This window comes from Venturia canescens, chromosome 4 (genome assembly GCF_019457755.1).
Source record: "Venturia canescens isolate UGA chromosome 4, ASM1945775v1, whole genome shotgun sequence".
Taxonomy (NCBI): Eukaryota; Metazoa; Arthropoda; class Insecta; order Hymenoptera; family Ichneumonidae; genus Venturia; species Venturia canescens.
In genome coordinates, this window is record NC_057424.1 from 4559050 (window position 1) to 4586672 (window position 27623).

Genomic DNA, 27623 nt, shown 5'->3' on the forward strand with positions numbered 1-27623 from the left:
ACTCTACATTGATTTTAGACTCCATTTCCGTGACGTCTATTGCATATAAAAGTGGGCTAAGAATACTCCCTTGTGGAAGTCCTCTGTAAACCCATCTCGTTTCGTCGATCTCACCAAAATTAAAAGATAAAGATCGAGCTGATACCAAATTATTATAGACAAATGCCAAAAGGTTGCCCGAAAAGCCCGAAAAGCCAATCAACTAAACTGGCAGCTCGAAGTGCTGCCATCTCTAGGATTTAATTAATAGATGCGAATGGCCGTTGTTCCATGTAAATCGTGATCTGACACATTCCCCTTCTCTGAGGAGATAACCAATAAAGGACAAGAACTTTGTTCGACTTTGCAGGAATTTGCATTTTGCATGATCTTGCTGATAAAGATTATGTGTCTCTGAAAAGTCAAACAATTCACACAAATGACGACTTATTTGTCTTTCAATAATAATTATTACTCCGTTTTAAGTCGTGTTTACGAATTGTAATGTTTTTGTTCCGCTATTGAGGTTATGTATTATACGAAAAATAACCTCAAAACAGATTAAAACATTTTTCAATTTTTCGTGAAAAGTACTTGTATTGGAGAATCAAAATGAAACAACACGAAAATTTGAAGGGTTGGCCTCTTGTTTGGTGGCTTTTCACCTTGTTCGGTATCCCTGTGACGTTTCCATGGTTATTGTATCACTTGGTTGACTTTTTAAGGAATAAACGTCGAAAAGCTGCGCTTCATAGCAAGGTACGTAATCATTATTGTCCGAGGATTAAAAACCAATTGACCATGTGATGTATAAAATTTTCTATGCAATTATTTTACATCTTGTTGATACATTGAGTGCATCTTCAAACTTTTGGAATGAATTTCGATTTTCTATGTTTTGATAATATTCAGGTAGTACTGATCACTGGTGCGAGTTCAGGTTTGGGTGAAGCTTTGGCCCATACATTTTATAGTTGCGGTTGTCGAATAATTCTAGTAGCCCGGCGCAAGGAGGAATTGGAAAGAGTGAAAAATTCGTTGATGGAAACTCACCATGTAATTTATCTTTCTCATATCAAGATATATATATATATCGATAAATCAAACTGAGTTGATTATGGAAATGACATGATACTCAAATTTTCTGATTTATGACAGTTTACAATGCATGGAAATTATTTTAGACTGCTCCGACACACCCGCCAATTGTTCTTCCGCTGGATCTCACCGACATCAATTCTCTTCCTGCAGAAATCGATAAAGTTCTTACTATTCATGGCCAGATTGATCTTCTGATAAACAATGCTGGAATTTCGTACCGTGGAGAAGTTGTTAGTACGAATGTCAATGTAGACATCAAAGTCATGCTAGTTAATTATTTTGCACAGATTGCACTTTCGAAAGGTAACAATTTTACTTACAACGGTCAGGCATAAATGTTATAGATAAAAATTTATACCATCTCTATTTGTTTCTTGGGATCAGCTGTACTTCCCTCAATGATAAGCCGTCAAACTGGTCACATAGTCTGCGTCAGCAGTGTACAGGGGAAAATTGCCATACCCTATCGGTAATCAGTATACAAATTTTAACAAATGATACTCCATAATAATAGAGAATCCAAATAAAATTTTCAAAACTATCGAAATCATTGACTGAGAATCATTAGAAACTTTGTAGACTTATATTCTAAAATATCTCAGAAACGATTTTATTTAGCTCAAAGAGTTTTTTGAATTTTTATTTAATGCTTATATGAGTTTTTTTACATAACTTTGGGATGATGAAATTTTTGTAAAAACAAAAGTATTCATTGAGAATTTGTTTCTGAGGAATTTTTCATTCAGTCCAGTTGCAAGGCTATATAATCGGTGCTAACAAAGAAAACAGGTTCTCAATGTTTATTGATACATGATTTTTAATAATTCAATTGAAATCCACCCACATAGGTCAGCTTATGCTGCATCGAAGCACGCTTTGCAGGCGTGGAGTGATTCCACACGAGCAGAACTGGCTGATAAGAATGTTAAGATTACAGTCGTTAATCCAGGGTACATAAGAACGTCGTTATCACTCAATGCCCTGACAGGGGATGGTCAAAATTATGGAGGTGAGTATAATTTTTTGCAATTGTTAGTTTGAAAAAATAATCCATTGTGACTAAAATTGTGTAAAAATGACATAAAGAAATCAGGATGATAATGACAAATCATTTTGCAGTGATGGACAAAACTCTGCAGGAAGGTTATACTCCAGAATATGTTGCCAGAAGAATATTAACAGCAGTATTGAAAGAAGAAAAGGAAATAATGATATCTCCAATTACTCCAAAAGCTGCAACGTTCCTTCGCTATATTTGGCCATCCCTCTATTTTAAAATAATGGAGAGACGGGCTAAGAAGAAAGTTGAATAATGAGCATGCGAAGACAAATAATATGATAATTTTTTTGGTCACTGTGTTCTGTTTGTATTTGTTACGTGAGTACAATCGTTTTTTGTATTTTAAATTATCATGTCAATGTGATTCGAGTTGAATTAGCGCAGAATTCAAATTTTTTTCAATGTAAATAAATAATAATCATGAAAAAAGTATTTATTATAAAAGAAACGAAAAACTGAATTGTTTGTATGCATGTAGAGGAATTAAATTATTTATTGGTGTTACCAACGTTATCCCCTTGAAAAAAAATGAAATTATGTGGAAAAAATAAATAAACAAAACAACATTTAACGGGAGTTTATTTGGTCTCTGATCCGCGAGAATGAATAAGAAAAAAAGACATGTCTTTCTATAATGTTAAAAAACATAGTGACTAATCGTTCACAATGAATTCTCTCCTTTCTCAATTTGCACAATTTCATTTCCTCGTTCACCTCATTAACATGTTTTTTATTTTTTTATCTAATTCTGTATATTATTAAGAATTAGGAAAAATACAATTTCTGATAAAATTTAATCACCTCTTTCCCTTCTCTTCATCTCTTATGTTCTTTTTCAGTTGTTTCTGTTAATTTCAAGAAAACTCTCACCAACGTTATTGTATTGTTTCACGTTTAATCTCGATAGTGTACATTTGTTTCCATAAGTTTGTGTGTAAGCGTGTTTTAAAAATTTGTTTTCTGCGCCTGAGATCACGTCACTATGGACCAAGCATTTTTTCCTCTTTTCTCTGATGCTTGTTTAAGCTCTGATTATGCGTAGAGTTGGGGAGAGACAAATTGTTCACAGCTCGTAGCGCAATTTCTTTCCATCATCTTTTCTATCTGTCTATTCTATTTATTTTATTTACAGCCTAGAAAATACATACTGCTAAGAACCGGTCAATTGTTCACTAGTTACATTGCTTATTCTTCTTTCGAAATGCAATTGATCTTGTTAATTCGAAACATAGGTTCAAGAAGTATTTTTAAAAAATCCTATAAGCGCTAACCATGTAAATAAAAAATCTGAGCCTTCCCTCCCGTTACGATGTATGCGAAATTTTGACGCCGAATTTAGCCGAAGGATCATCGTCCGAGGGCTTGAAAAGGAAAAAAAACGAAAAGAAAACGAGAAATTGTATTTTTCAAAATTCGAAACGAGTGGAGGGGAACATTTTTTGTCTCGGAATTTTCAATCGATTCCTGATGACAGGAGAAATGATAAGGGAATTATTGTGTTGTTTGTCATTTGCATCACGTTTCGTTCATAGGTTCGTGGCACGAATATACAATCAATTCTTAAATAATCAATTACTTTTCCTTCCTCTTTTCAGTTTCGCCTTTTTTTCTTGCCTTTTCCCATTGTTTTTTAATAATGTTCACTTGAAGGCTTGATAAAGTCTCCAGACACTGATACTGAGTGCCGTGAGGGTAATCGTTGTGTGGAGAATGCGCCTTCGAGAATCATCCTTACGCACAAGAAAAGTTGGCGAGGATGGACCTAAAACGGCCAACAGTTCAACGTGTGGCAGTTTACTCGTGTCTGTTTCCACTTGATACTGACAACAGGGATCAAGCTGCCAAGATACAGTGTAAAGCCCGCAAGTTATTACGGAGGTTGTGCAAAATAATCCATAAATGTACGGATGCTCGCCCCATGTAAGTCCTGCAAATTCAAAAGAATTTCATCGATTACCCAAAAAGGATTTACAAAATGGCAAAACAAAAACCGAAAGTCATTTTATGAACTTATTAATCAGAAATATTTCTTACAATTCACTTTGTTATATTGTTCTTTTTTGGTCAAACAAATTTCATAGCTTTGAAAATAAATTTTGGTATTGAAAGTCAAGTTGAATAAACCCTCAAGCTTGTTTGCTTCATCTCCTGTATCAAATAGTTCACATACCTGTGAAAATTGCTGCTAATCCGGATAAAGCAGCAGTTTTGTGCAAGCAATTTCCCACTGCTATCCATCGAGAGGTTTCATCACCGAGTTTCGAGGGCTCAATAACAATTAGAGTACATTCGGCTTCAAGCGCTCTCTCTAGCTCGTATTCAAAGGTTTCATGCGCATTTTCTGTGTCGTACACCTCTCTGATGATGGCGACATTGGCAGATTCGTCTCTGCATTTCAAAAATATTGTTTTTCACAGTGAAAAATGTAAAAAATTTGAAAAATTTCCATTTTCTCCAGTGATTTAACAAAAAATTTTCGAATATGTCAAAAATGATTATTTTGAGTACAAAAATTTTTAACTTTTAGTGAAATAAAAAAAAGAATATCGAACTCGTGCAAAAGAGCAGAGTCCAGACTAGTTTATGATATTACATAAGTACACGATTAACATTACTTGATTCCAATCCACGATTTGTTTGAATACAAACGACTCTCATCTATTATTAGAAATGACACGTTTTCGTGACCAAACAAAACCTTCATTAGTGAATATTGTCAGGTTTTTTTTTGGAAAATTCGCACGAGGCAATAAAAAAAATCAATAACTTTTTTTTGTTTTGTAATGCCTTTTGAAGTGTAGATAATTGGAGCAAGTGTTGTTTTGAATCCGTTTTGGAGTTCTGGAGAAAAACGATGGAAATTTTTTTCCTCTCCGTTTTGAAGACTCGAGATGTTCATTTTTTGTTATTTTGTATTAAAAAAAAAAGTTGTTTGTAGATAACGATGTGGTTGAGTGGAGATATTCTAGGATCATAAGATTTAGAGGTTAGAGTCGATTTTTCGATGTTGGAATTTGTAACTGAAAAGAATAATCTTTCTTTGTTATATTATTTAGAGAAATAATACGGTTACAGGGACAATTCCATGCGTATATCAGTTGAAATTCTACGAACCTGTCACCTGCTTCATCAACCACCATCTTTTCCGTGTCGACTGCGGTAGCGGTTATTCGCCGAAACCCGCTGGAATGCTGCGAAATATAAACCGGAAGTAATCATCTGACCGAACCGAAACGGATGCGAAAATCAGCTGATCGTTGGGTAAGAAATTCGTTTGACTTCGGTTTGAATTTTAAAATCAGTGGTGCCACTCAATAGCGAACGTGATTCTCGATCAAATAATTAACAAAAAGTTGAGAATAATAGACTTGTCGATATAAAATTTCGATGCGTAAATTAACGAGTGTTCCGTTGACCTTTGAGCTGTTATACAACTGTTTACGGGTCAAAAATTTGTGATTTTCTCGCATAGTGGACTAGGACCACAAAGCACAAGCAACGTCGCCGCGTGTAGCGCTGCGGTCGTGAAGCGCACGAGTGTTGGTTGCGGCGCATTGTAGGCGCGGCAGAGGGGGAAGCTGCGTCCGAAGTAGTAGATGTGTAGGGTCATGAGTAAGAGAAAAAGAGCGAGAGAGAGTGAGGGCGAGAGAGGCTATAGGCGATAGAGTTGGCGCAGTACGCGGATGGCAGTCCTCGGCGGTTGTTCTGTCATGGAGCATTGCGACGTAAATATGTCGTTTGTTGGTAGCGCGTGCGGGGTGAAAGAACGCGACACGGTTTACGGCGACGGATAATAAAACGTAAAATAATAACGATTCATTACGAAGGAAACAGTGAACCGGGTACTACGGCAAAAAAAAACGTTAAAGGTGCTTTAACCTCTTCGTAAAAGTGACTCACCTGGTGCGCGATATATAAAACACATGTATACCTTTATATACACACATTTATATAGTATCAATATATACATCCAGGCCTAAACATGTTAGTTATACTTACCTGGTGCACTCGATAATTAACAGAACAAAATTAGTGTCGAACTCGATGTTTGCCCAGTGAAAAAAAAACAACTTTAAATCCATAGTTGCGAAAAAAATTTCCGATCGGTTTTTATTCTTTCGAATAACCCAAAATGATTTTACCCACTTTGAATAATCTTGATTAATATCAAAGTCCGAATATCGCACGTTTTCGAGAACTTTTCTTTTTGTAAATTCGGAGTGATCTCGCAATAAGTGATCTTGAACTCCGAATTTAACATTTGACATTTGAAAACTGAAAAATCACCAAATACCTATTCAAATAAATCCCGATCGAAAATAATTCTTTTACATTGTTTTTAATAAGCATAAAATTAAAGTTGAAAAACACACGTGCTTTCGGATCATTTACTTTATCATCGCGGGGCACGTGAATTACTCCCTTGGGATTTATAAACGTGCAATCAGGTGCAAGTGTTTACAAATATATATGTATATGGATTTATTATGTGTATAATTTTGAGGTGTGTAAAACAGTGGCTTCAGTGGATTGTGTTCAGTATCGCGATGAAAATATAAAAGCACGTGCGCACGAATAACGATATACATCATAAACATAAATAATTTTATAAAATACTCGAAGATTGTACGTTTCTCAAACAAACCGAGAAGCGAGCCGAATTGTGTGGTTGTATACATCGAAGCAGCAAGGATAGAAAATCGTGTTTATAAAAATTTCAAGGAAAAGGTACGACTTCGAGATGCAAATTTCCTAATTAATCCGGAATAAAACGAAATTCCTTGCGGACAACGGAATCGAAAGAAAAAATTCTTCGAGAGTGGAATTTTCAGAAGATCGTGTTCCTCTCCCTTGGGGCTCTCTCAAGGTCGAAGTACCGTAACAATCGTGCTCTCCGTCTTTCTCTCTCTCTCTCTTTCTTTCGCGCGGATTTGTAATATCGATATTTGCGTTTGAAAACAGACAATAAATCACCGGAAATTATAGGTCGGAAAACAAGTCAAATATCTGGTCAGACCCTTCAAATAATAAAAGGGAAGGAGAATTGGAAAATTCGTGAAATTCCAAAGCACTTTGAAGCATTCGAGAGATAAAAAAACGAAATGACGCCGTTTACCGTCAAATTTTTCTCCCGAGAAAAAACATTTTGAGAGACGACAAAAATGTGAAGAGAATTAAAGAAGTTTGTTCTAAGAACGAGAGAAAGGAATATACAGTTTGTGTAAATATACCCATCCAGACATAAAAATATATACATTTTTTGAAGTTGTACACGGAAATGAATGGCGAAATGACGTTCTCGTTGTTTCGAAAAATAGCCGAATATCAAGAAGCCCCGAGGTTAATTCACCGCTTGTAAATCGTGCCCCGGTGTTTCCTGTTTGTTTGTGCTTCGAATAATATACATATATTTATATATTCTTCGTCGTGTTTTTATTATAAATTATTTAATTGAAATTGGACGAATGAGAAATGTCGACAACGACACCTCGTGGCAGTGGCGCCGAGTGCAGGAAGTTCGCACCGAACATATTCAACAAGAGCAAGTGCAGCAGCTGCTTCAAGCAGAAAGAGGAGCACAGCGCCGAGGCATTGGAATGCAACAGGGTGAGTTTATTTGATGAGACTCTTCGTTTCATTTTTCTTCTTTTATCTCTCTCCCCCCCCCCCCCTCCTTCTCTCCCTTTCTCTCTCTATCTTTTTTCCCTTCGAAGCGAGACTGCGATAGAGATTCTCGACTGACTGAATCCGAGAGTTGTGAATGTTCACCGCTAGGGGAGCCACCCTACATTGAATTTTAATCCTAATATCGATCTTCGATCAAAGTTGTATTTCGGTTTCAGTTGAGAATCATGCAAGAATATCACTCAAATGAAATGAAAATGCATGGATTTTCATTGCCTCGATGCGAGACGATAAAATAATTGCATTAATTTGTACGAATTATAAATCTCTTTTTCCTTGAGTCCGCGGCAGCAAGGTAATTTGATTCTGAATATCTAAACATCGTATACGATTCGAAATAATGATGTGGCACTCAATGAAATTGTCATTCATCAAATTTCGATAAACAAATTCTCGACGAGCATCGTATTCCAACCGCTCTCAACGACAAAATTATTTCTAGTGGAGCAAAAGAATTCGAGCACCTTTCCATCGGGGCTTTCGATCCGCCCACTTGTTTTTTCTCTGCCCCTTATTTCTTTTTGTCGAGCCCGTATCTGAGTTTTGGGATCGGGTTTGTGAGGAAGCCTCGAGAGCTCGGAAAGGGTATTTTTTTCTTTGGCTCTTTAGAATTTTTTCTTTCAGGTCGAATCCAGAGATGAGATTTTCTTTTTGAAAATTCCCTCGGTCCGAGGCGTTCGAACGATCTATTACTCAGCTGCATTGCCATGAAATATAATAAAATTATTTAAAAAAAAAGAAAATAAATGTATTTTTTTTTTCATTGATGGGATACGCTTTTTTCGTATACAAACTGGGCTCGAACACCAAGAATTTTTAAACATTCCATATTTTTTCGTTCTATTTCTTTTTCTCCCATGGTCACGCTACGCCGAAAGAACACGGTTGCAAATTTCGGAATGCTGGCTGCCTTGCGACCTGTTCCCGGTGCATTCCAGCGATCCCCATGTAGCCCATGAATATATATATGTGTTCTCACGGGCGGAGAAGATAAATTCGAGAGACTTTAATTCGTTTTATATTATTGTGTAAAATTATGAATACATAAAATTCTCTCGCACTCCATCGGTTGTTTTTTCCTGTTTTTATTCCGGGTTTTAAAAAGATGGTTAGTTATTCGCTTGAATTATGTTCAACAATTCCTCTCGATGTAGTTAGCTGTCAAATATTTTATTTTGCAATTTGCATCGAAACGTGAAGAAAAAAAGGTTTTTCCGGGTTTTTCGTTACTATTAGAAATCAACGTCAAGCCCAAAGTGAAAAAGAAAACTTTCAACAAGTATTTTGCTGCTAAGTTCGCTCATTGCTGGTAAACATTATTCTTTGAAGAGTCTTCGCTCGCGCGAGATGCCATTTTGTCCAAAGGACACTCGGCTCGTTCGAACGGATGCTCAATTCGTAGAGAACTATGAGGAGCATTTTTTTAGAGGTCGTATAAAAAACGTGCGCTCGTCCGAATTCTCTCGGAAGGAAAAATGAAAACAAACGAAAGCGGTGGCCCGAGTCGGGGCGAGTGTGTTTTCGAAGTGTCGTTAACCGTGACCATTCGATTCACTCTTCTTAACACGTTTCTCAAAACTTTCCGTACGCGTCATGTGCGCGTCAGTAGTTTTTTTTTCTTCTCCAATTTAACGTCCTCGGACTCTTCGTCATTTTATCGCTATCTCCGAGGCAGTAATAGTTTTTCGATTATTTATCGCTCCACCGCGGAGTCGCCGATTCTCGTAGGTATTTACGGGCGGCATGAAAAAACGAAATAAAGCAGTGAAATAAGGCGGAGGAAAAAATGCTGGTCCTCTTTTTCTCTCTGCTCGCGTATATACGTAGCGTGTTTATACGTACGTGGATGGGAAGAAGCGAGGCGCCGGTGATTCTTACGGTACATTGCTTTGCCTCTCGTAAAGTTCCTCCATCTTTTCGCTGCATGTGCATTTCCTTCATTTGTTTATATACCTATATATATGTATAACGTATCGTACGTATAATACGCGAATGCAAAATGAGCTTCCTCGTAATACATACACGCTCCTATATTTTCACATTTATATAGGATATATTATGTATTTGTTTTTATGTACTATGGCCATTGCGCGAATTGCTTTGCCCAAAAACAGCGAGCGTTACCACCGACGAATCAACCATTTAATACAATTTCGCGCGAATATAATTGTTCCTCGTAAAAACAAAGTGATGAGCCAACATTAACAGACGCATGTTCCAGCAACACAAATATGACTCCGTTCATTCGACTCAGTTGGCTTTTATTGGAAATCAAATTGGGAGTAATGTGATGAGGGAATTTTTCTAAAGGCCTGGAAATTCATATGGTTCTTGGCTCTTTTTTTTCAAGTGACAACAAATTTGTGACGTCAACTTGTTTTCGAGGCTCGTTTTCGCTACTTTTTTTCTCCTTTTCATTATTACGGTCCCCGCACGGAATGTTCCATGGCAATTGTGGCTTTGTTTCGTTTTGAATTCTCAACCCCTGCTGTGCAGCAGTGTTTCAGCGACGCATGTGCGTGATATGCAACGTTGCATTGTTTCTGTCGTTTTTTTTCTCTGAAAGAAAAAAACACGGCGAGAAAATGAGAATAAAATAAAGAGTGATCCTCGGGATTCGGTTGTGCTCGTGTGAACTTTTCTCGGTTGCTCTCGGTCGTTGCCCCAGGGCTGATGTTACACGTTCGCCAAGTTAAAAACTGAAATTTAACGCCGTAATGAATTATAAAGGCAACAAGAAAGAGAAAAAATCGGCTCGATTTGTTCCATACGTTACTGCGGAGGATTACCGAGCTGGCAATCCGCGTCCAGCCACTTTTTTCTTCTCGTATCAATTTCAGGATTTCGCGAGATCAACTCTCGGGCGAGATATAAATAATGAGGAATCGGGGACACCGCATTTCCGCTCCTCTTCATTCGGCGTGTCGAAATAATTGCGCAGCTCCTTATTAGAGTTGGGACTTTTGCGAAGCGATTTTCACGACGCGTTACCCGGCGGAAAATCGATTTGTTTCGAAATCAGCGCAGCCGCGTTCTTCTCCCGCACCCGCGGTTATCGATACAAAAAACACGAATGCAGCTATGTTAAAAAGGGTGGGGTTCAATATGTCGAATAATTGAATTGTAGAACGGTCGTTATTTCGAAATTTTTAAAGTTGTGATATCAGTTTGGAGAAAAATAAGTAATTCGAAATTCTTATTCCAGATCGACTATTCAGCAGATTGCGTGTTTAATCAAAAATTCCTTTTTTGAATTCGTATTTACCCGAAAATATCTATTTCAATAGTTTTCATTTCGAATGCAATTTTAACAGACCATCCGAATGTCAAAAGTTCATATTTTCAAATTCAAAATGGAGAGTAATTGTTTTACAGATAGACCAGAATATAGAGTAGCAAAAAATAGAAAGTGAATTTTTCGAGCCTATAAAACTTGGATACGCGGAATAGCGATAGCTCGAAAAGGCGAAAGTCAAAATGGCGATGTTTAAAATTGGAGATCACCGGTATCTGAGTATAAGTGAGTGAGTGAGACGCGTGTATTTGGAGCTCCGCTGCATTTCTTTATTTTGATCGATCGACTTTCTAACGTTTCGCTATTTTGACTGTTCGACTTTTTGGTGTTTCAGTATCTCAACCTCAGTAATATTTGGTCTTTGGTTATTATATTTTCAAAATTGTGAATTTTCACAGTATCGCCGACTGTAATAATTTATAAATCGAAAGAGTGATAGTCGAATTTTCAAAAAATCGATATTTTAGTAATCGTCCTATGGGCGGATTGTTACATTCTATTTTCGATGTAAACGTGCTTCGAATCTTGCAGTTTCTGCTTTATTTATTTTAGACATTCAAAGCTCCAGTCGAATCTATCTGTCTCCACATATTATCATTCGAAGTTTATAAACTCGAGATTTTAGCTGTTCGAAATTTTAGTCATTCCAACATTTGATCCCCACCCATAAAAACGATGTTTAGTCCTATAGTCGTCATGTTTTCCGAGCGAGTAAATGAGCCTCCTCGTGCCACTTATCGCTCCTCCGTGTTTCCTCTTTTCCCCATTTTTTTCGAGATTATCGCGGGCTCGTAATCCCAGCACTGCAAAAGTGTCCGCAGCAGCATGCGACGCGGTGCTCCACGTCCGTAAATCTTCGAGGCGAGAGAGATTACCAGCATCGGACTTATCAACCCTCCATTTTTTCAACAATATCATTCCGTTATCGATACGTTTTGCTAATAAGATTTTTCTCCGTTCACGCGCAGTTCCACTATTATCATAATTAGCAGCAATCGTGCTCGCAAGGAAATGAGCAGCGCGCGCGCGCGCTTCCCAATGAAAAGACTCTAATTTATGCGCGATCGCGCCAACGGGAATAATCTGTTATACGTACAAGTATATGTAACCGTGCGCCCGCCCGCCCGCGCGCGCGCACACAATACACTTGGCACGAAGCATTATTAATTCGTAGATGAATCTGTGATTCTCTTGCTCCCATATATAGAGGCATTCGTACACGTGTATTTAGGTATTCGTTCCGCCGGGGATATAGATATAAAAATGATCATAAACGGGGACTCGAGAGCATAATATACTTTGCTCATATACCGTTATTCGACGCTGCTCATTTATTTGATGTGAAAGGATCCCGAGGTTTGGATCAATTCAGAGAGAAAAATACATTAATTATCACGATGACAAATCGTGTTACATTATTCAGCTGTTCCCGCGCTCCAATATTATATTTCTTTTATTCCAACTTTTTGCCTGCACTCGAAAAAAAAGGGGTTTGTTGATTCAACAAAAGCTTTTGGTACGGAGCCTCGAATCGTGCGGGAGCTCGTCGTTTCCTACGCTCAAAAGTTCGCGGGTATCTACGTCGCGCGGTGCCGTGATTTTCCCAAACTTGTGTCCGCGGAGAGGGGGAATCGTCCTCTCTTCGCTCGGCGACGTCATCATTATCAAGGAGTCTCAGGATTATTTCTAAAGTTGACTATGGCCCCTCATACCGTACGAGATCCGATCTTTTCTCCATTTCATCGCCGATTGACCCCATCCACAGCCCTCGGGCAAGAGACACCGAGGGATTTACCGTACAAAAAAACGAGCTAAGTTTTCTTTATTGTACATTTTACGAGCATTAGGGCGTACGAGTCCGTGAGGAATGATAATGAAGAGATAAATCGAAATTTATAAATGAAATTGAAAGATATTGACGAGAAAATCCAAATTTGTGAAGGAATTCGAATAATTATCGTCTGAGTGAATGAATTAGGTATGAAGTTACGGGGATGTGAATAAAGGAAATGACACACACCGAAAACTTTAAATTTCACTACGCATAGATCTATATTGAATAAAGTGAAACTCACCAACGAAATAATTGACGTTAAGCTGATCTGTCACGTGCGCGAGTGCGAGAGAGATAACTGCAAAATGGTTGCACGGTTTACTCGGACACCCTTGATTTTTTGAGAAAAATAAACGCTACACCTTGTTCTCTGATAAAATGAGAATAGCGTGTAACTCATTTTCTTACAGCGCTGAAGTTTGCAACGTTGGAGTCCAACGAAATGAACGAAAAAAACATTTGTAATTCACCAATTTTTTACGTAACGAAGTATCAGTGCAGATTGAAAAACTACGAATTGCTTGAATTATTGAAGGTTTTTTTTAAATCATTTCGTCTGACGTTGCAAACTTCAGCGTCATATTTTATTTCAAATATCAAGCTACTCGGTATAAACCGTGCAACAGGATTTTTACCGACTGAACAAGTGATAGAGCGCCTTAAGGTTGTTTAGACGGAGAGTGGGGATGAATCAGAGTGGGGGTAACTTTCCTATGCTTATACATTGGGCGTCGTAGCTATTTTTTTTGGAGCCCTATAAGCTTCCCACCAGTATTTTTTTTATTTACTTGATGCAAATGCCCAAAATTTGCATTATCCGTATATCCTTCATCACAGTTAACATGATATCTCGTCTTGTCTCATTTTTCAATGGTTTAACCTTCATTTAATTGAAAATGATAAAATCACGAACAATCGCGGCAACGTTGGGGCCCTTTTGTCGCCCGTGCTCGATAACGCAGGCTCGAGCTCAGCTCGTTACCGACTGATGACTGATGCCAACACAACCTCAAAAAAATTTTAAACGGTGTCCCTTGCTCTGTATCTATATTTTTGGACACAAAAAGATGTTTGAATTACCGGATCATGAATCGTGAGCAAAGTGCCGGTGGAAAAATAAGTGTGTGACGAAGCGGTGTATAATCAGCGCTTGAAACAAAAACAAAATATTCGGAAACGCATCTCATCAACGTGTGATGATTTGACATCTGCAACCATAGCTCCTCCAAAAAAGTCGAAAATGACATTTGGGCGCAGAATAATTGACTTGGACGCGTTCTTTCAATCTAATGTCCCCTTTCTTCTGTCGCGACACTGCAGCGTTGCCACGCCTGTCAGACACTCACTCGTTTGGAGTGAATTTTGACACGTTTTTCAATCTTTATCTCACTACATCTTCGAAGAAATTCTCCAAAGCCCAAAAATTTTGGTACTGATTGACGCGGAATATTTCAGAAATTACCCCGTCATTTTTTCAATAAAAGTTCAATGGCATGTACAAGTATATCATGAGTTTAGTGAGATTGCGCGTGGCTCTGTTCATTAGAAGCTGTACTAAAGCGCTCAAAGGTACGCAACTTTGCGATTTTTTTTCTCCGTAAATAATCTCCAAATCAACTTCAAATTTTGCAGAGATATTGCTTGAATATCCGACCACCCACTGCGTTAATTTCAAATCATTCTCATAAGACGTGATTTTCTTCTAAACAACCTTAAGGAGTTTCGGTACAGTCGATACAATGCTGTCATACTAAGCCATTTAAGAACATAAAAAAATTCAAAAAGTTCAGGTACCAAATTCGACAATACATATTTTTTAAAGATTTTTCTTCTGTACAGTTATCGAGTAATTGAACTCGAAAGATCACGTGTATAAGCATGGCGTTTCAATATATATAAGTATACATTCCGGGCATAAGAACTTTGCATTAATGCTTTATTACTCGATAACTATGTAGAAGAAAATTTCGAAAAAAATTGAGCTTTTGCACGCGTTATGTTGAAGAACATTATCGCCAAGTTTTATCAATTTCTTAACATTTGTTAACAGGTATCGAGACTCCTTAACTGGGTCGACAGAAATTTGGTTGATGATCACTGTTCGCTTACTCCCATTCATATATTGGGCGTGCCGCGACAAAAATGCGTCGAATCGATGCAGGTTGGATCGCGACGCGCATCATCCCCCACAGCATCATCCCCCTCGATCCTCTCGCATCGCTTTTCGTTCATTTAATCCATTATGCACCTTGTGTTTCGAGTTTTGAAAAGAAAAACTTGACTGTTTTTCCTCGCTCGAGCCCATTATTAGAGATCTTAGATCGATATGCGATAAGAATTAATTGAACGTGTCAACATATATACACGCGGCAATTAATCGGCCAGACAATCAATGAGATGACCAAGATTCGCCATTCGTTCGAATAGACCTTATTAGTCTCGATCGCGGTGGCTAAAGTCTCCTCCTATCGCTCACCTGATTCTTCATTCACTTCGTTCATCTTCGTTCCTGATCTACAACCGTCCTCCTCCTTCTCTTTCTTCTCCTCTCCTTGCTTCATCGCCATATTGATTCATTCACCGTTACGATTAGTGCCACATTAAACGAACGAGCTTCCCTCCCCCTCCCTTTCCTTGCGATCTCAGAATGAAAAAAAACTCAACTCGAGCTTAACTCCATAAGATGATACACTTGGCCATTTCTGCTCATTTTTTTCCTTCATCCCTCGAGCACTATCCTCGATCCATCGAGATTCTTCCTCACCTTTTCGGGTCGATAATATACATCTTTAACTGAAAAGGTATCGCGACGGTCCCGTTTATTCAACTGATTATAGAAAGAGACATGACAAACCAAGAGGAGAGAGCGAACTCACCTTCTTGCTCACCGTTCATTCAAGCAAACAGGATAAAGTGCTCGCGCGACACTCCGGACCGATCACACACTCACCTTTATTCCATAGAGTAATTTACAGTAATCGAGCAAAGTTCCATTGAACTCGTAGATTCGTTCGCGATGAATGAAATGTACTCGCCGATTCCTGGCAAGTAATACGAAGAGTCCGTTGCGATCTGACGTCGTCGAAACTTTGCTTCGTTCGACTTAATCGTTTTTTTTTTTCGTGTCGACGATAACGGTGCGCGTTTTTTTTCGCTATTTTAAGGACATTTTCATGGATCTCTTGAGGTTTTCGAGTTCAAATTTTAGGTGGAAATGTTCCGAAACGAAGTCGTGGATCCGAAATTCGATCGTAGTTTTATCATCGAAACAATTGATCGGAGCAGGTTAATTAATCGAAAAGTTACCAAAGAAATTTCGTAGGAAAATGGTACATGGCAAAGCATTTTTACGAAGAGTCCGTTTTTTGTTAAGATTTAAGGGAACTCGAAGACGAGGCCCGAGAAACCTCGTTCGCGGTATTTCTGGCTTACCTACTGGGGTTGAACGGAGGTGGCAACGCTACCGGATATAGGTACAGAACAGAAGATGCCGAGGAAAGACTTGAGAATGGTAAGGAGAAGGAGGAAGAAAAACTTGAGACGTTGCAGCGACCAGTCTCGTGTCAAGGCTCATCTATTAGAAAATGATTGAGAAAAGTCTGAATTTCACTTGCCTCGGGCTGCGGGAAACATCTGTTATTGAATTCGGAGTTTTATCGAATTTATGATGATGCGGGATAAGACAATGGGCATTGCACCCAATGAAGTTTAAGATGGAATCGGGTTTTATCGTTCTGATGGGAAAAAAAACGGTGTGCACCGCGTGTCTCATCGTGAAAAAATGAAACGTACGCAAAGCACAGAATTAAAAGTGTTTTGAGGCAATAACGCATCGAGGAGTGACCCATGAATGACTCGAGATATTCGTTTGCCAGGTTAAACATTTACGGTGTTTCGTCTCGAAGCGAATGACGCGCGAGAGATTGGACACGAATGCATGTAAGAGAAAAAAACTTAATCGAAAAGCCTTTATAGATCCAGCGTCCGAGTCGTCGTCGATCGGATGTCTCGCGCAGAATTGTGCGTGCGCGAGTGTGCGTCTCCGCGTGTGCTTGTGTGCCTGTGCGAACAACTCGTCTTCGAGAATTCTCGGTAACGCGATTTCCGCTTAAAACTCGACTGCAACTATACGGACTCTCACCATTCTGCACTTTGCCCGCCAACTGGCCAGACTCTCAGACGAACAACGTGACTCATGTCTTTTTTTCGAATCTCAGTTCCTCTTATTTCTTTTCCATTCCGCCGATCCCACGATCCTTCGCAAATTCAATTCGTTTCGATTGAACATTCATTTCGTTAATCGTCAAAATTCGTTGTTCGTCCAATCATTCTTCTACTCATTTTTGTATTTTTTCTCTTCTCGATTATAGTCTTCACTGAATTTTCACATTGTCGAATCCCCATGAGCCACGAGTACACCGGGGCGAACGAAATTTCCTATTATAGTCTGGCTCAGGGCGTTCGGAAATTACTTTTGAAGAAAACATCCGACTGTTTAGGCTCCTCCGCCAGAAAACGTACTTTTTTTTGACCAATTTGCATGCGCACGAACTAACTCATGGACGTGTTTATCTGAGAAAAATCAGACAATATCACCTGCGATCTTTAGCGTTACGAACCGTTTTCTTGATAATACAAGGGCAGTGTGTGTGTGCTTCTCGTTCTCGTCGCGCCTTCCCCGTGGAGCGAAAAGAAGAACTTGAGAATTTTCTGTACGGCGAATGTGTATATATGCTTCTGTGGGTGTGTGAAGAAGAGAACGAAAGAGAGAGAGAGGGTGAGAGAGAGAGAGAGGAGAAAGAGCACAGCTTCGCGTTCGCCACGTTCACCAAGCAGTGGGCAATTAGAGGCCCACGGCCACCGGACAAGGACATCCACTTCGCGATCGGCTAAACACAGGTCGCCACACCGCGAGGATACTTCTATATATATATCAACTGTGCATACACGTGTATATATATATATATATATGCATACGGTTGCCAATTCAAGCATAAGCGAAAAAGCAAAGGCAGAAGCAAAAGGGAAAAAAGGGCAGAAAATCAGCAAGAGATCAGCAGTGAGAGACGGAGAAAGAGAGAGAGAGAGAGAGAGAGATCGTGAGATATATCGGTGAGGAAGGATCGAAAGATCGGTGGGATATATCCCAAGGGATAATTTGTGATCGTTACGACCATCTCCAACTATGTATACTTCTTCGAGAAGGAGGAAAAGAAGAAAAAAGCGAGTAAAAAATCAAGATCTCTTAAATATCTGGGATATCCGAGGTGGATTTATTTGTACGTAGACGGACTCGTGAATTTCTTAAATTTCTTCTTCTTCGCATCTCTCTCTCTCTCTTTCTCTCTGTCTTTCCTCTTCTTTCCCGATTTCTCTGTGTTAAGATTTTGCTTTCATTTATTCGGTGGTTTTTTCAGAATCTTCACATGTTTACTTTGTTGTATTGTCTAAGAATAAAGATGGATTGCGAAGCAATTTGTCAAAAGTTATGAAGTTTTGATCAAGGGAGCGTTCTGAAGATTGTTGAGAATGGAAAATTCCAAAAAAGTTCCCCGGTGCACCAATGTCGACCAATTTCAGCTCCAATCATTTTTCATTCAGCATTATTATAGGTTTATCTTACAGTTCTGATTGTGAAACAAAAACGCTCCGGGGATCTCGTTAACACTTCGATTGCATCGAATTCCTGTGTGCAAGAACAAATTCCTGTCGAAAGTCTTCACAAAAACATATTTATGTTACATGATGGTTTTTCATTTCTTCTTTCGTTATTAATTTCCATCGAGGCAATTAAAGATCTCGTTATCAGGTTACTTCATCGCTTAGTCACATTATTAGCCTCCCTAATTATTCGCGACAATATTGTTATCTGATTGCTCGTATTATACCGTTCGGAATTTACGTCACGATCGTGATCTCGGTCAGGAGCATTAGAATTCTATAGTTCTATCTCGCAGGTACTTTAAACGTTGTATTGGTTGTATCAATCGTGATCTAACGTAAGAAGAGAGAGAGAGAGAGAGAGAACGATAAACTTAGGGATTCATCGGACGATTTGCAAAACTAATCAGCATCGCCGTCTACTTCCTCGATCCAAATGATCGAAATATATCGATGTATTTATGCAAAATCAAACGTCTCCATTATCTCTTATGAATTTAATTCGCTCCAAAGTTAATTCACTATTCACTGTTGTTCCGCGTACACGTTGCACCTCTCACTTTTTGATTCGCGTCATTTCTCTCCTTCCTGTGCTTCATATGCTTTTTCGTATATTATTTCAGCTCATACGCGTATGACGCTGAAGTTTCCAACGTTGGAGTCCAACGAAATGATCTAAAAAAACTCTCAAATAATTCCAGTAAATCTCCAATTTTGTTCCCTGCCGAATTTCCAATTCGTAATTTTTTAAGCCGCATCAATAATTCATGAAATAATAAAATAATGAATTATAAATCTTTTTTTCGTTCATTTCGTTGAACTCCAACGTTGCAAACTTCAGCGTCGTATACGCGTTGCAGGGGAAAGTAAGAAGGGACGCAGTACGGAGACTTGCACCCAGCAGTAATACGATATCGATGACGATACCACAATGAATCTCTCCCCTTGTTTGCTCCCCGTCTTTGCCTCTCACGCCCAGCACATCCTCCTTCTCATCCCTTTTACTCCCCTCGAATAATTCGACATGTAATAGCTACAGCAGAATTCCAATTGCTGTGCACTTGACGTTTTATCAATGGAATTTGAAGAACCTTTTTTCGAATGGCTGTTTCAGAATATCCGACAAAAAACGCGTCCCATCGACAGAAACAATCGTGCAAGATTTTGAAGTGCACTTTGAAAAAAGTATTTCGATTGTAAAATTTTTCGAATCGACACAGCTTCGATTCGAATTTTTCAAACGAATTAGTCAAATTCCAAAGAAAATCAAACCGTCTCATCAGATTCTTTATTCAACGCAGGTAACGTAATATCCCACTTCTACGATATACTCATCATCTTCTCGTCCCGAAACCCTCCAACTTCAAGGATAGGATACATCGCGAGAGTGCGAACAAAAAAATTGTCTACCTTCCGCGTCGTTCTTCGGTCCCGATAATTTTGAGAAGAATTTCCCTTTTTTAGCAAATTTTTTTGTACTTTTGTGGTAATTTTATCTATAAAACAGCAACGGTATCGGATCATTTCGAGCAGGGCTTTGATCGCGATTCAATCGGCACGAGAGCAGGGAAAAGAGGGACAACGGAGAGAGACAGCGACAGAGAGGGATTTACACATACGATAGACAATTGATCCTCGTTCCCATAAGTTTGTACACTATTGAGATAAATAACGTTATTATCGATCGATCCAGAACATTCGGCCGTTATAAATAAAAGATTATTTCGCAAGAAACGTGGTACTCGCGGATACGCGAAGCCTCGACAGTTCCTTTTATTGCCGGCATTCAGCTATTTTCCTGGCTGCCTTTTCTTTTTCTTCCCTCCTTTTTTTCATTCGTTTTTTCGTCGATATACCAAACCTCGAGCGATTGCTTCGTGATCGATTAAATTACGATTTGATCGAGCGGCGCGTGGGAGTCGTTCCGTTCCTAATCCATTTTTTCTCATTTCGAAGAGAAATCCATCGGGGTTGCTATACATATATCGATTATGAAATGAATTGGTGTGCCATATAAATTTTCGATTGATTTAGATCGCGATAAAGATCGCTGAAACCGTGGCGGAGATTTGCTCCTTCGACTCGGCTTTTCAACCGCGAGTAAAGCTCCTTCGCATCGAGTCAATTCTCCAATTATGACACACGAAAAACTTACGAATGAAACATCGATTCGTGATCGATTGAATTATATCCCTCTTATTGATTCTATTCGAAAACAGCGATTTATCTTTTTGCCTTAATTACACGGATGAAAAATAGTGCCGATAAATCTTTCATTTTTTTTCTCAGCTTCTTTTTTTGTTTATTCGAGCCTCGCTCCCGCCTTCATTGAGATGTATTATTTTGCCAAAGCGTGGCGATTGCGATCGAAATCCACGGTGAACAGCGCGCACCCTTGCGAGGTCAGATCTCCCCTTCGTTGTCACAAAAATCGATCGAGTTTTTCCCCTGAATTAATCACTTTTAAATCAGAACACCCAACGCTACGTACAAAGAAACTCTTATTCGGCAGAGACTCGAACGAAAAAATGCAAGTTGTTCGTTTTTAAGTGCGTGTAACTTTCGTGCTCTCTATTGATGTGTTACAAAACCTTGGAGGGAAGTTGTTTCGTATATGTACCTCGGCACGACTCGGATCGTGCGGGTATTATCGCGATAATCGTCAATATCCTCGAGCCTCCGAGGTAAATTCGTTTAATATCATATGAAGTTTCCATACAGATATACATTCATACGTGCATATGGCTATGTGTTATCGTGTACCTGTCGTACCTGCATTTATTATAATATAGTAGATTAATATACATATCGATTTCTTATCGTCGTATAGCTCAACGCGTGTTAATCGTCGCACCGTTCTAATCGTTTATATCTTGAGATTACGATCGATATATATATAATACAATATATATCGATCTTTGGGGTGTTTGGTAAAAAGAGTAAAAACTTATCGCAGCAGACGAGAAATATTTGTTTACGTCGCTTTCCACTTTTTTCTCGCCGCGACGGGTTTTGGTTCAACGAGAAAATTCTGCGGGAGCATTCAATTCAAGAATCGTTGGAATCGACTGTTACACGGGGAAACTTTTGTACGAATATTTCGGATGAATACGTAGAAAAATTTGCTATGTTTTGTAACAGCGCTGTTGTGTATCGCCATTCTATTACATTTCACCAAAGTGCGTAGTAATTTTTATGTCGAAAACAATTCTCTCAAATTTAACTATGTACGATACAGGCAAAGTTTAGGTCTGTGACATTCTTACATCGAACGATCTATCGATATCCGAATGTCACTTGTGTCTTTGGTGAAATGTTAAAAATTTATGAATTGGACTGGACAAATTGGTGAAATGTCGAAAATTTTTGTATCGTTGAGTCGCACCGTCGGAAAAGAAGTAAATTTTCTTTTCGACAAAGATTTACTCGACAAAGTCCGCTTATGAACTTTTACTATGTGCCACTAGTTAATTTTCATGTTTATACTCGCAAAGCCTCATATAATTGGTGGGCGCATGAACTTTACTATGTTATTGAGCAAAATTCAGTGCGGTAAAATATACGAAATTATGCAATTATTCGTATAGCACGGAGAAAAGATTGCTATGTTATCTCCTAAATTTTCATCAAATCATTTCATTATTTACTACGAGTATGTTTTTAATCAAAATTCGCTCGGTGTTCATTTTTGATTTAGTACAGCGCGTTATTTACTATAAACTGTGGTAATGATTCCCCAAACTTTTGCATTATTTGACACACTCTGTAGCGATTATTATTATAATATCGATATGGTCCGAACCTTGCTATAAAAACATAGTAATTTTCTCTATAAAAGTCTCTCCGTGTATATATGATCGCGAACAGATACCGATGATGAATTGAAAAGAATGAGAGTTACAAAAGGAATTTCAAGTTTGCTATAGGGACGTGAAAAGAGCCAGCATAAATTTGACAGTAATAGAGCCTCTACAATCATGCGCATTCGTTTTATCGTGAAATAAATGTTTAATACTTTTTTGCTTACTATACGCTCTCGATGCAAACAATTCTTGGTAATAATTACACATCTCTCGAATTATCGGAGCGACGAGGGGAGAGAGAATGAGATACTGCCAAGGAATAGAATTTCGCGCTATCGAATTTCGTACGGTGCGAAACAAAGAGAGAAAGAACGAGAGAGAGAGAGAGAGAGAGAGCGAGGAGGGAGGGACGGAGAACAGAAAAAACAAACATATAATAAAAATAAAAATACGAAACTCGACGAGGCGTTAAGACGACGCATGTAGACGATCGAGACAGTCTCGTGGTTCACTCAGGAGGCACACACTGGAAATAGAATATCTTTCAGTGCTCTTCTCGCGTGGCAATTCAATGCACGCAGAACGACAGACTCTTGTCTATGGGCTGTTTGCTTCGAAAAAACAATATCGCTCAACGAACACCGCTTATCGTTGAACGACGAATGAATTCATTAAAAACCAGAAAATTCAAACGAACGAGAAAACTCCGAGGCACTCGCTATAAAAGTCCGAATTCCTTCACTCGCCAATGTTCGAGGAAAATATTTATTTACGAAGGAACGTCGAAAAAGAATCTGGTTTTTACCTCATTTTTCGTTTTCCCCTCAAAGTGACCTTGAAAACGATGGATGCGAGCTAATGATCTCTAAAGATTTCTTATTCTCAGTTTCACTTCTTAAGATCAAAGCAATTAGGATAATTTTAAAAAAATCGATCATCTCTCGACAATGATCGAACCTGAAACGATCAAGATAGAAAATGCAAGATCGAATGAATTGGAACGAAGGGACATGCAGTTCGGGTGCAAGGCGTTGCACTGAAATACCTATGGGTAATTCCATGTCAAATCGACCAATGATTGGAACCGATCCCTTCCGAAATGAGTGATTTTTTGTCAGAAGTTTCCTTTCCTTTTATTATAAAAGAAAGTCCTGTCAAAAAGAAAAAAACTGAAATTTTTTTTAAGGGTTATGCAAAATTCCGAACTTTACAATTTTATGATTTTTTAAAGATTGTTTTTTAAATATCTTGAAAATTATTTTAGTGGCAAAAATGGGTTTGGGTCTATTTTTAAATATATTTGAAAAATATATAGAGAAAAAAATATATTTTGCAAAAAAAATTAAAAAAAAAATGTTGAATTGGCAAAATTTTGAAAGTTGGAAAATCGTAAAAATCACAAAATTCCGTATTAAATCTTTTGTTCATTTTCTTTTTGCTTCCATTTATTGATTTGAAAATATTTTGAAATTTTCAAGAGTTTGTTCTTTTTTTTTAAATAGGGGAGACCAGGGCCAGTTGGCCACCGGGGCAAGTTGACTAATAAGCAATAACATCCAAACCACGGAATGTAAACATACGCCTGGTTGATATAATTGTTCATTGTAACCTCTCACTCATTCATGTGTCTCAACGCGTCGAAGCGACACGTCGTTTAGGAACAGTAAAGAATTTTTGTAAATCCAAATACTGAAAAAGAATGTTTACGTCAATATTATCCATCTCCTGCTGGCTCAAATATTTTTCCAATTATTGCAATAGTCCTTTACACGAAGGTTTATGTGTTGAACTATCTTTGTGCATAGTATTTCTTCTCAATTATTGCTGCAATTTGCTGGTAGAACGTTTTGTTGTTAAAAAACAATGTGGGGTAAGTAGGCCAACATTGATATGAGGCTGGCTGAATTATGTATTGACGCGAATTTTCTAAATGGGCCCATTTAAAATGTGCCAGTAAAAACATAACATTCTATGTGTGTAGAAACTGCAATTCTCATTGTGATTACGGGGATGAGGATCAAATAATTGTTTCTCTTACACTTATGAACAAAAATTATCTTTACATTTATATACTTATGTGAACATTTCGTATTTATTGTTCGAATTAACAAATGTAGAATAATAATAACTATCTTTTTTTTTATTAATTTCACTACTACATAGTTGATTATCAGGAAAATAGAACCATAGTCAACTTGCCCCAATGTTTGTGCCAATTTGCACCGAGCGTGGGGTCGGTTGAGATAAAAACGGTTCGTCAAAAAAGCGATTCAATAACTCATTTCGTTTTACGTTTAAAAATTAAAATTTTTATGTGAGATAGAATAATTTGGTTTTCGAAATCATGATTAGTTCATTGCCGATGGTCTAGATATTTGGATGCAACAAAGCGCATTTTGAAGGAGAGACATTCAGCTTCATTTTGGTTTTTTTTAAAAAGTCTCTACGACTTTTTTTACGGGTACTACGTCATTTTGAAAACATTCATTTTTTGGCCTTATTTTTTTCTTTTTTTGTCGAGTCTCCAAGATATAAGACGAGAATTTTTATTAGAAATTCATCAATAAAAAATTCAAATATGATAATGAAACTTTTTTCACTCCGGATATCCTAACACGACTCTACAGTTCTTGCGAAAAACCCGGTTCAATTTATCAACTTTCAGAATAAAAATTTTTGTACAAAAAAAAATAGCAAAAAAAATCTGAAAAAATCCAATGAGATGAAAATAAAACACTGAAACTTTTTCTCTCTTAAAGTTTTATCAATAATCCCATCGTTATCGAGTTATGACAATCAATGTACTTGAGGTTCCACTGAAAAATTTATTAAAAGAAATTGTGCAAAAAAAATTAAAAAAAAATCCACCAACTGGAACAATCGCAGACGCAACTACTTTCACTTTAAAAACATCCTGTGAAATCTAATAGTTGTCGTGGTACACAGCAATTTCTAAAATTTGTCTTTTTTTTTGCTTAAAACGCGATATTTCTGTGAAAAAAAAACGTATTAATTTTTTTCAAAAGTGAAATTGAAGTTGAGACTTGTGCCTTTGAAAACTTGTTCGTAGATGTCGAGACCCAAAATTTCATCACAAAACGCGATCCAAAATGCGCTTTGTTGCATCCAAATATCTAGATTACCGGCGTCGTGGCACAAAAAACAGCGCGGCAACTTTTTTGGACTTTTGACCGATTGTGTATTTAAAAAAAATAAAGAACAGCTTTTTGAAAATTTCAAGATATTTTCAAATCAATAAAAAGAAGCAAAAAGAAAGTGAGCAATAAATTTAATACGGAATTTTGTGATTTTTACGATTTTCCAATTTTTAAAATTTTGTCAATTTATCATTTAAAAAAATTTTTTTGCAAAATATATTTTTTTCATAATCGCAAATAATCTTTTTAAAATAGACCCATACCCATTTTTGTCATTAAAATAGTTTTCGAGATATTTAAAAAACAATCTTGAAAAATTTATGTAAAATTGTAAAGTTTGGAATTTTGCATAACCGTTAAAAAAAAATTTCAGTTTTTTCTCTTTGGCAGGATTTTGTTTTATAATAAAAGGAAACTTTTGACAAAAGTCATTCAATTCAGAAGAGGTCGACTCGAATTGAATTAATCGATTAGACATAGAATTACCTGCGTACTTGGACGTATATGTGTGTGTATGGATGGAGGTCGTAATATAAGCAGCCCTGCTTTGCACCAAAAATAAAGCTCTGGTCCACGAGAAGAACGTGATGGGCGAGGTGGCGAGCTTTTTCACATTTTTTATTTCTCATTTTGTACTCGTCATTTTTTTTATCATGCCTCGGTGATCTTTGACGTTTCTCCGTAGTGGAAAAAGTAGATTTTCTATAAATATTGGAAAAGTAATGATCGTACAGTGTCCCAAGAGCGAATTTTCCGAAGAAAAGGCATGCAGAAAGGAGGAGGATTGTGGATAGATGTTGACGGAGAGGCGGAAGGATCGTCCAAGGAGTTTTCTCCTGGCCTCAAATGTGTTTTGCCTCGTGCGTGAAGATTTTTTCGCATATTTTCTACCTTGATTTTCCTACCCAGGTGTTCTCGTATGTGTTCGTGTGCGTCTGTGTGTGGTATGCCAACGAAGATGGGTGATCGATCGTCGGCTAGCGTGCATGGAAACGATCGTGCTTCCTTCGATCAGCGAGCTGACTCGCTCTCTCTCTCTCTCTCTCGCATCTCTCATTTCGCGTGATTATAATCCCGCGAGGGACGGCGACTTGATGCTGGCTGCTGGATATATATTTGCCTCCTTGGGTCTTGTGGGCAAAAGTGCATCAGCAGGAAAGAGCCAGCGAGCTTGCGTATGCTCTTACGGAGAGCGCAAACTCTAGCTAATATGGCGCCTTGCAAAGGGGGAAGGAAGAGAGGAGAGAAAGAAAAGATGCATATTTTCTATGCAATCTTCGAGTCCCTATCTCTTTCTAGTAGGTTATATAGAAGCATGTCACTTGGCTGTTCGCAGCTGCCAAGGCCTATGGTTATCCCATCTTTGCCCGGGATCTACTCTCCCTCCTCCTCCCCCCACGGCCCCGTCCCTTTCTTTACCTTTTCTCCTCTTCCTCCTCCCCCTTGTCCGTGGTGTTTGTACCTATATGCTTAGCTCTCGTCGTCCCGTCGATGAGAAGATATTATTGCCGCGGAAGACGAACGAAAAAGCGAGGAGATGAAGTGAAAAAACAAAACGAAATAAGAGAGAAAAATTAGTTGCGCAAAAACAAAGTTGGCATAGGTGATTTCCGAGATGCATCCTGTCCTGAGGTTCCACGTTTATCTTTTTCTTGGTAGCAGCTGACTCCCTTTCTCTCCGACGACCCTCCCTCAACCTCATCTCCCCGAGGATTGCACGATTGCAATGATAAGAAAAAAAAAAGGACGAGTTCGAGAAAATTGGAGGTTAGCTCCCTGCACAACCGGGTGTGCAACATTCATTTTTATCATCCGGCAGAGGACGTCATTAGCCTCCGCTTGTCAGGTGCGTGCTATCAGCTTCAAACTCGTGACAGCGGGGTGCGATTCCGTATGAATCTGCATTTTGTAATGCCAACCCCGGATTTCGAAGCTGCGCGTTTGAGCCCAACGATTATACAACTGCTGGGAAGATTTTTTTACAAATTTATCGGGTTACATGAAACTTATAACGATGAGACCGAAAGAGAGACGAGAGCTCTCGGAG

General features: G+C 38.3%; 3 protein-coding genes across 6 annotated transcripts in view; 2 read left to right on the plus strand and 1 right to left on the minus strand.

Moving 5' to 3' along the window:
* The first annotated feature begins 299 nt into the window (after positions 1-299).
* Positions 300-2706, plus strand: LOC122410190 (dehydrogenase/reductase SDR family protein 7-like). The gene is made up of 6 exons (XM_043418290.1): positions 300-738; positions 892-1035; positions 1164-1383; positions 1465-1549; positions 1929-2089; positions 2200-2706. Exons 1-6 carry the CDS (start codon positions 592-594, stop codon positions 2391-2393), a joined length of 951 nt encoding a protein of 316 aa, XP_043274225.1. The 5' UTR covers positions 300-591; the 3' UTR covers positions 2394-2706.
* On the minus strand, positions 2703-5365 carry Pmi (Transmembrane protein Pmi). The gene is made up of 3 exons (XM_043418291.1): positions 5255-5365; positions 4311-4528; positions 2703-4067 (listed from the first exon to the last, which is right to left on the minus strand). The coding sequence occupies exons 1-3, from the start codon at positions 5278-5280 to the stop codon at positions 3781-3783; spliced, it is 531 nt and encodes a 176-aa protein (XP_043274226.1). The 5' UTR covers positions 5281-5365; the 3' UTR covers positions 2703-3780.
* A 457-nt stretch (positions 5366-5822) lies between these two features.
* Positions 5823-27623, plus strand: part of osp (outspread) — a 106130-nt gene continuing 84329 nt past the window's right edge. For all 4 annotated transcript variants that reach the window (XM_043418283.1, XM_043418284.1, XM_043418288.1 and 1 more), the window contains exon 1: positions 5823-7747. In XM_043418283.1, coding sequence (XP_043274218.1) covers positions 7613-7747 — 135 coding nt within the window. In that variant the 5' untranslated portion in view covers positions 5823-7612. The remainder of the gene's footprint in view (positions 7748-27623) is intronic.

Bases quoted from the DNA above. Each gene is read 5' to 3' on its own strand.
- Pmi (XM_043418291.1), bottom strand. From the start codon at position 5,280: ATGGTGGTTGATGAAGCAGGTGACAG. The intron at 4,529-5,254 runs GTTCGTAGAATT...TTTGAAATGCAG, and splicing joins GTTGATGAAGCAGGTGACAG to AGACGAATCTGCCAATGTCG. The intron at 4,068-4,310 runs GTATGTGAACTA...TTGAATTTGCAG, and splicing joins ATTAGCAGCAATTTTCACAG to GACTTACATGGGGCGAGCAT.
- LOC122410190 (XM_043418290.1), top strand. From the start codon at position 592: ATGAAACAACACGAAAATTTGAAGGGTTGGCCTCTTGTTTGGTGGCTT. The intron at 1,036-1,163 runs GTAATTTATCTT...AAATTATTTTAG, and splicing joins CGTTGATGGAAACTCACCAT to ACTGCTCCGACACACCCGCC. The intron at 1,384-1,464 runs GTAACAATTTTA...TCTTGGGATCAG, and splicing joins ACAGATTGCACTTTCGAAAG to CTGTACTTCCCTCAATGATA.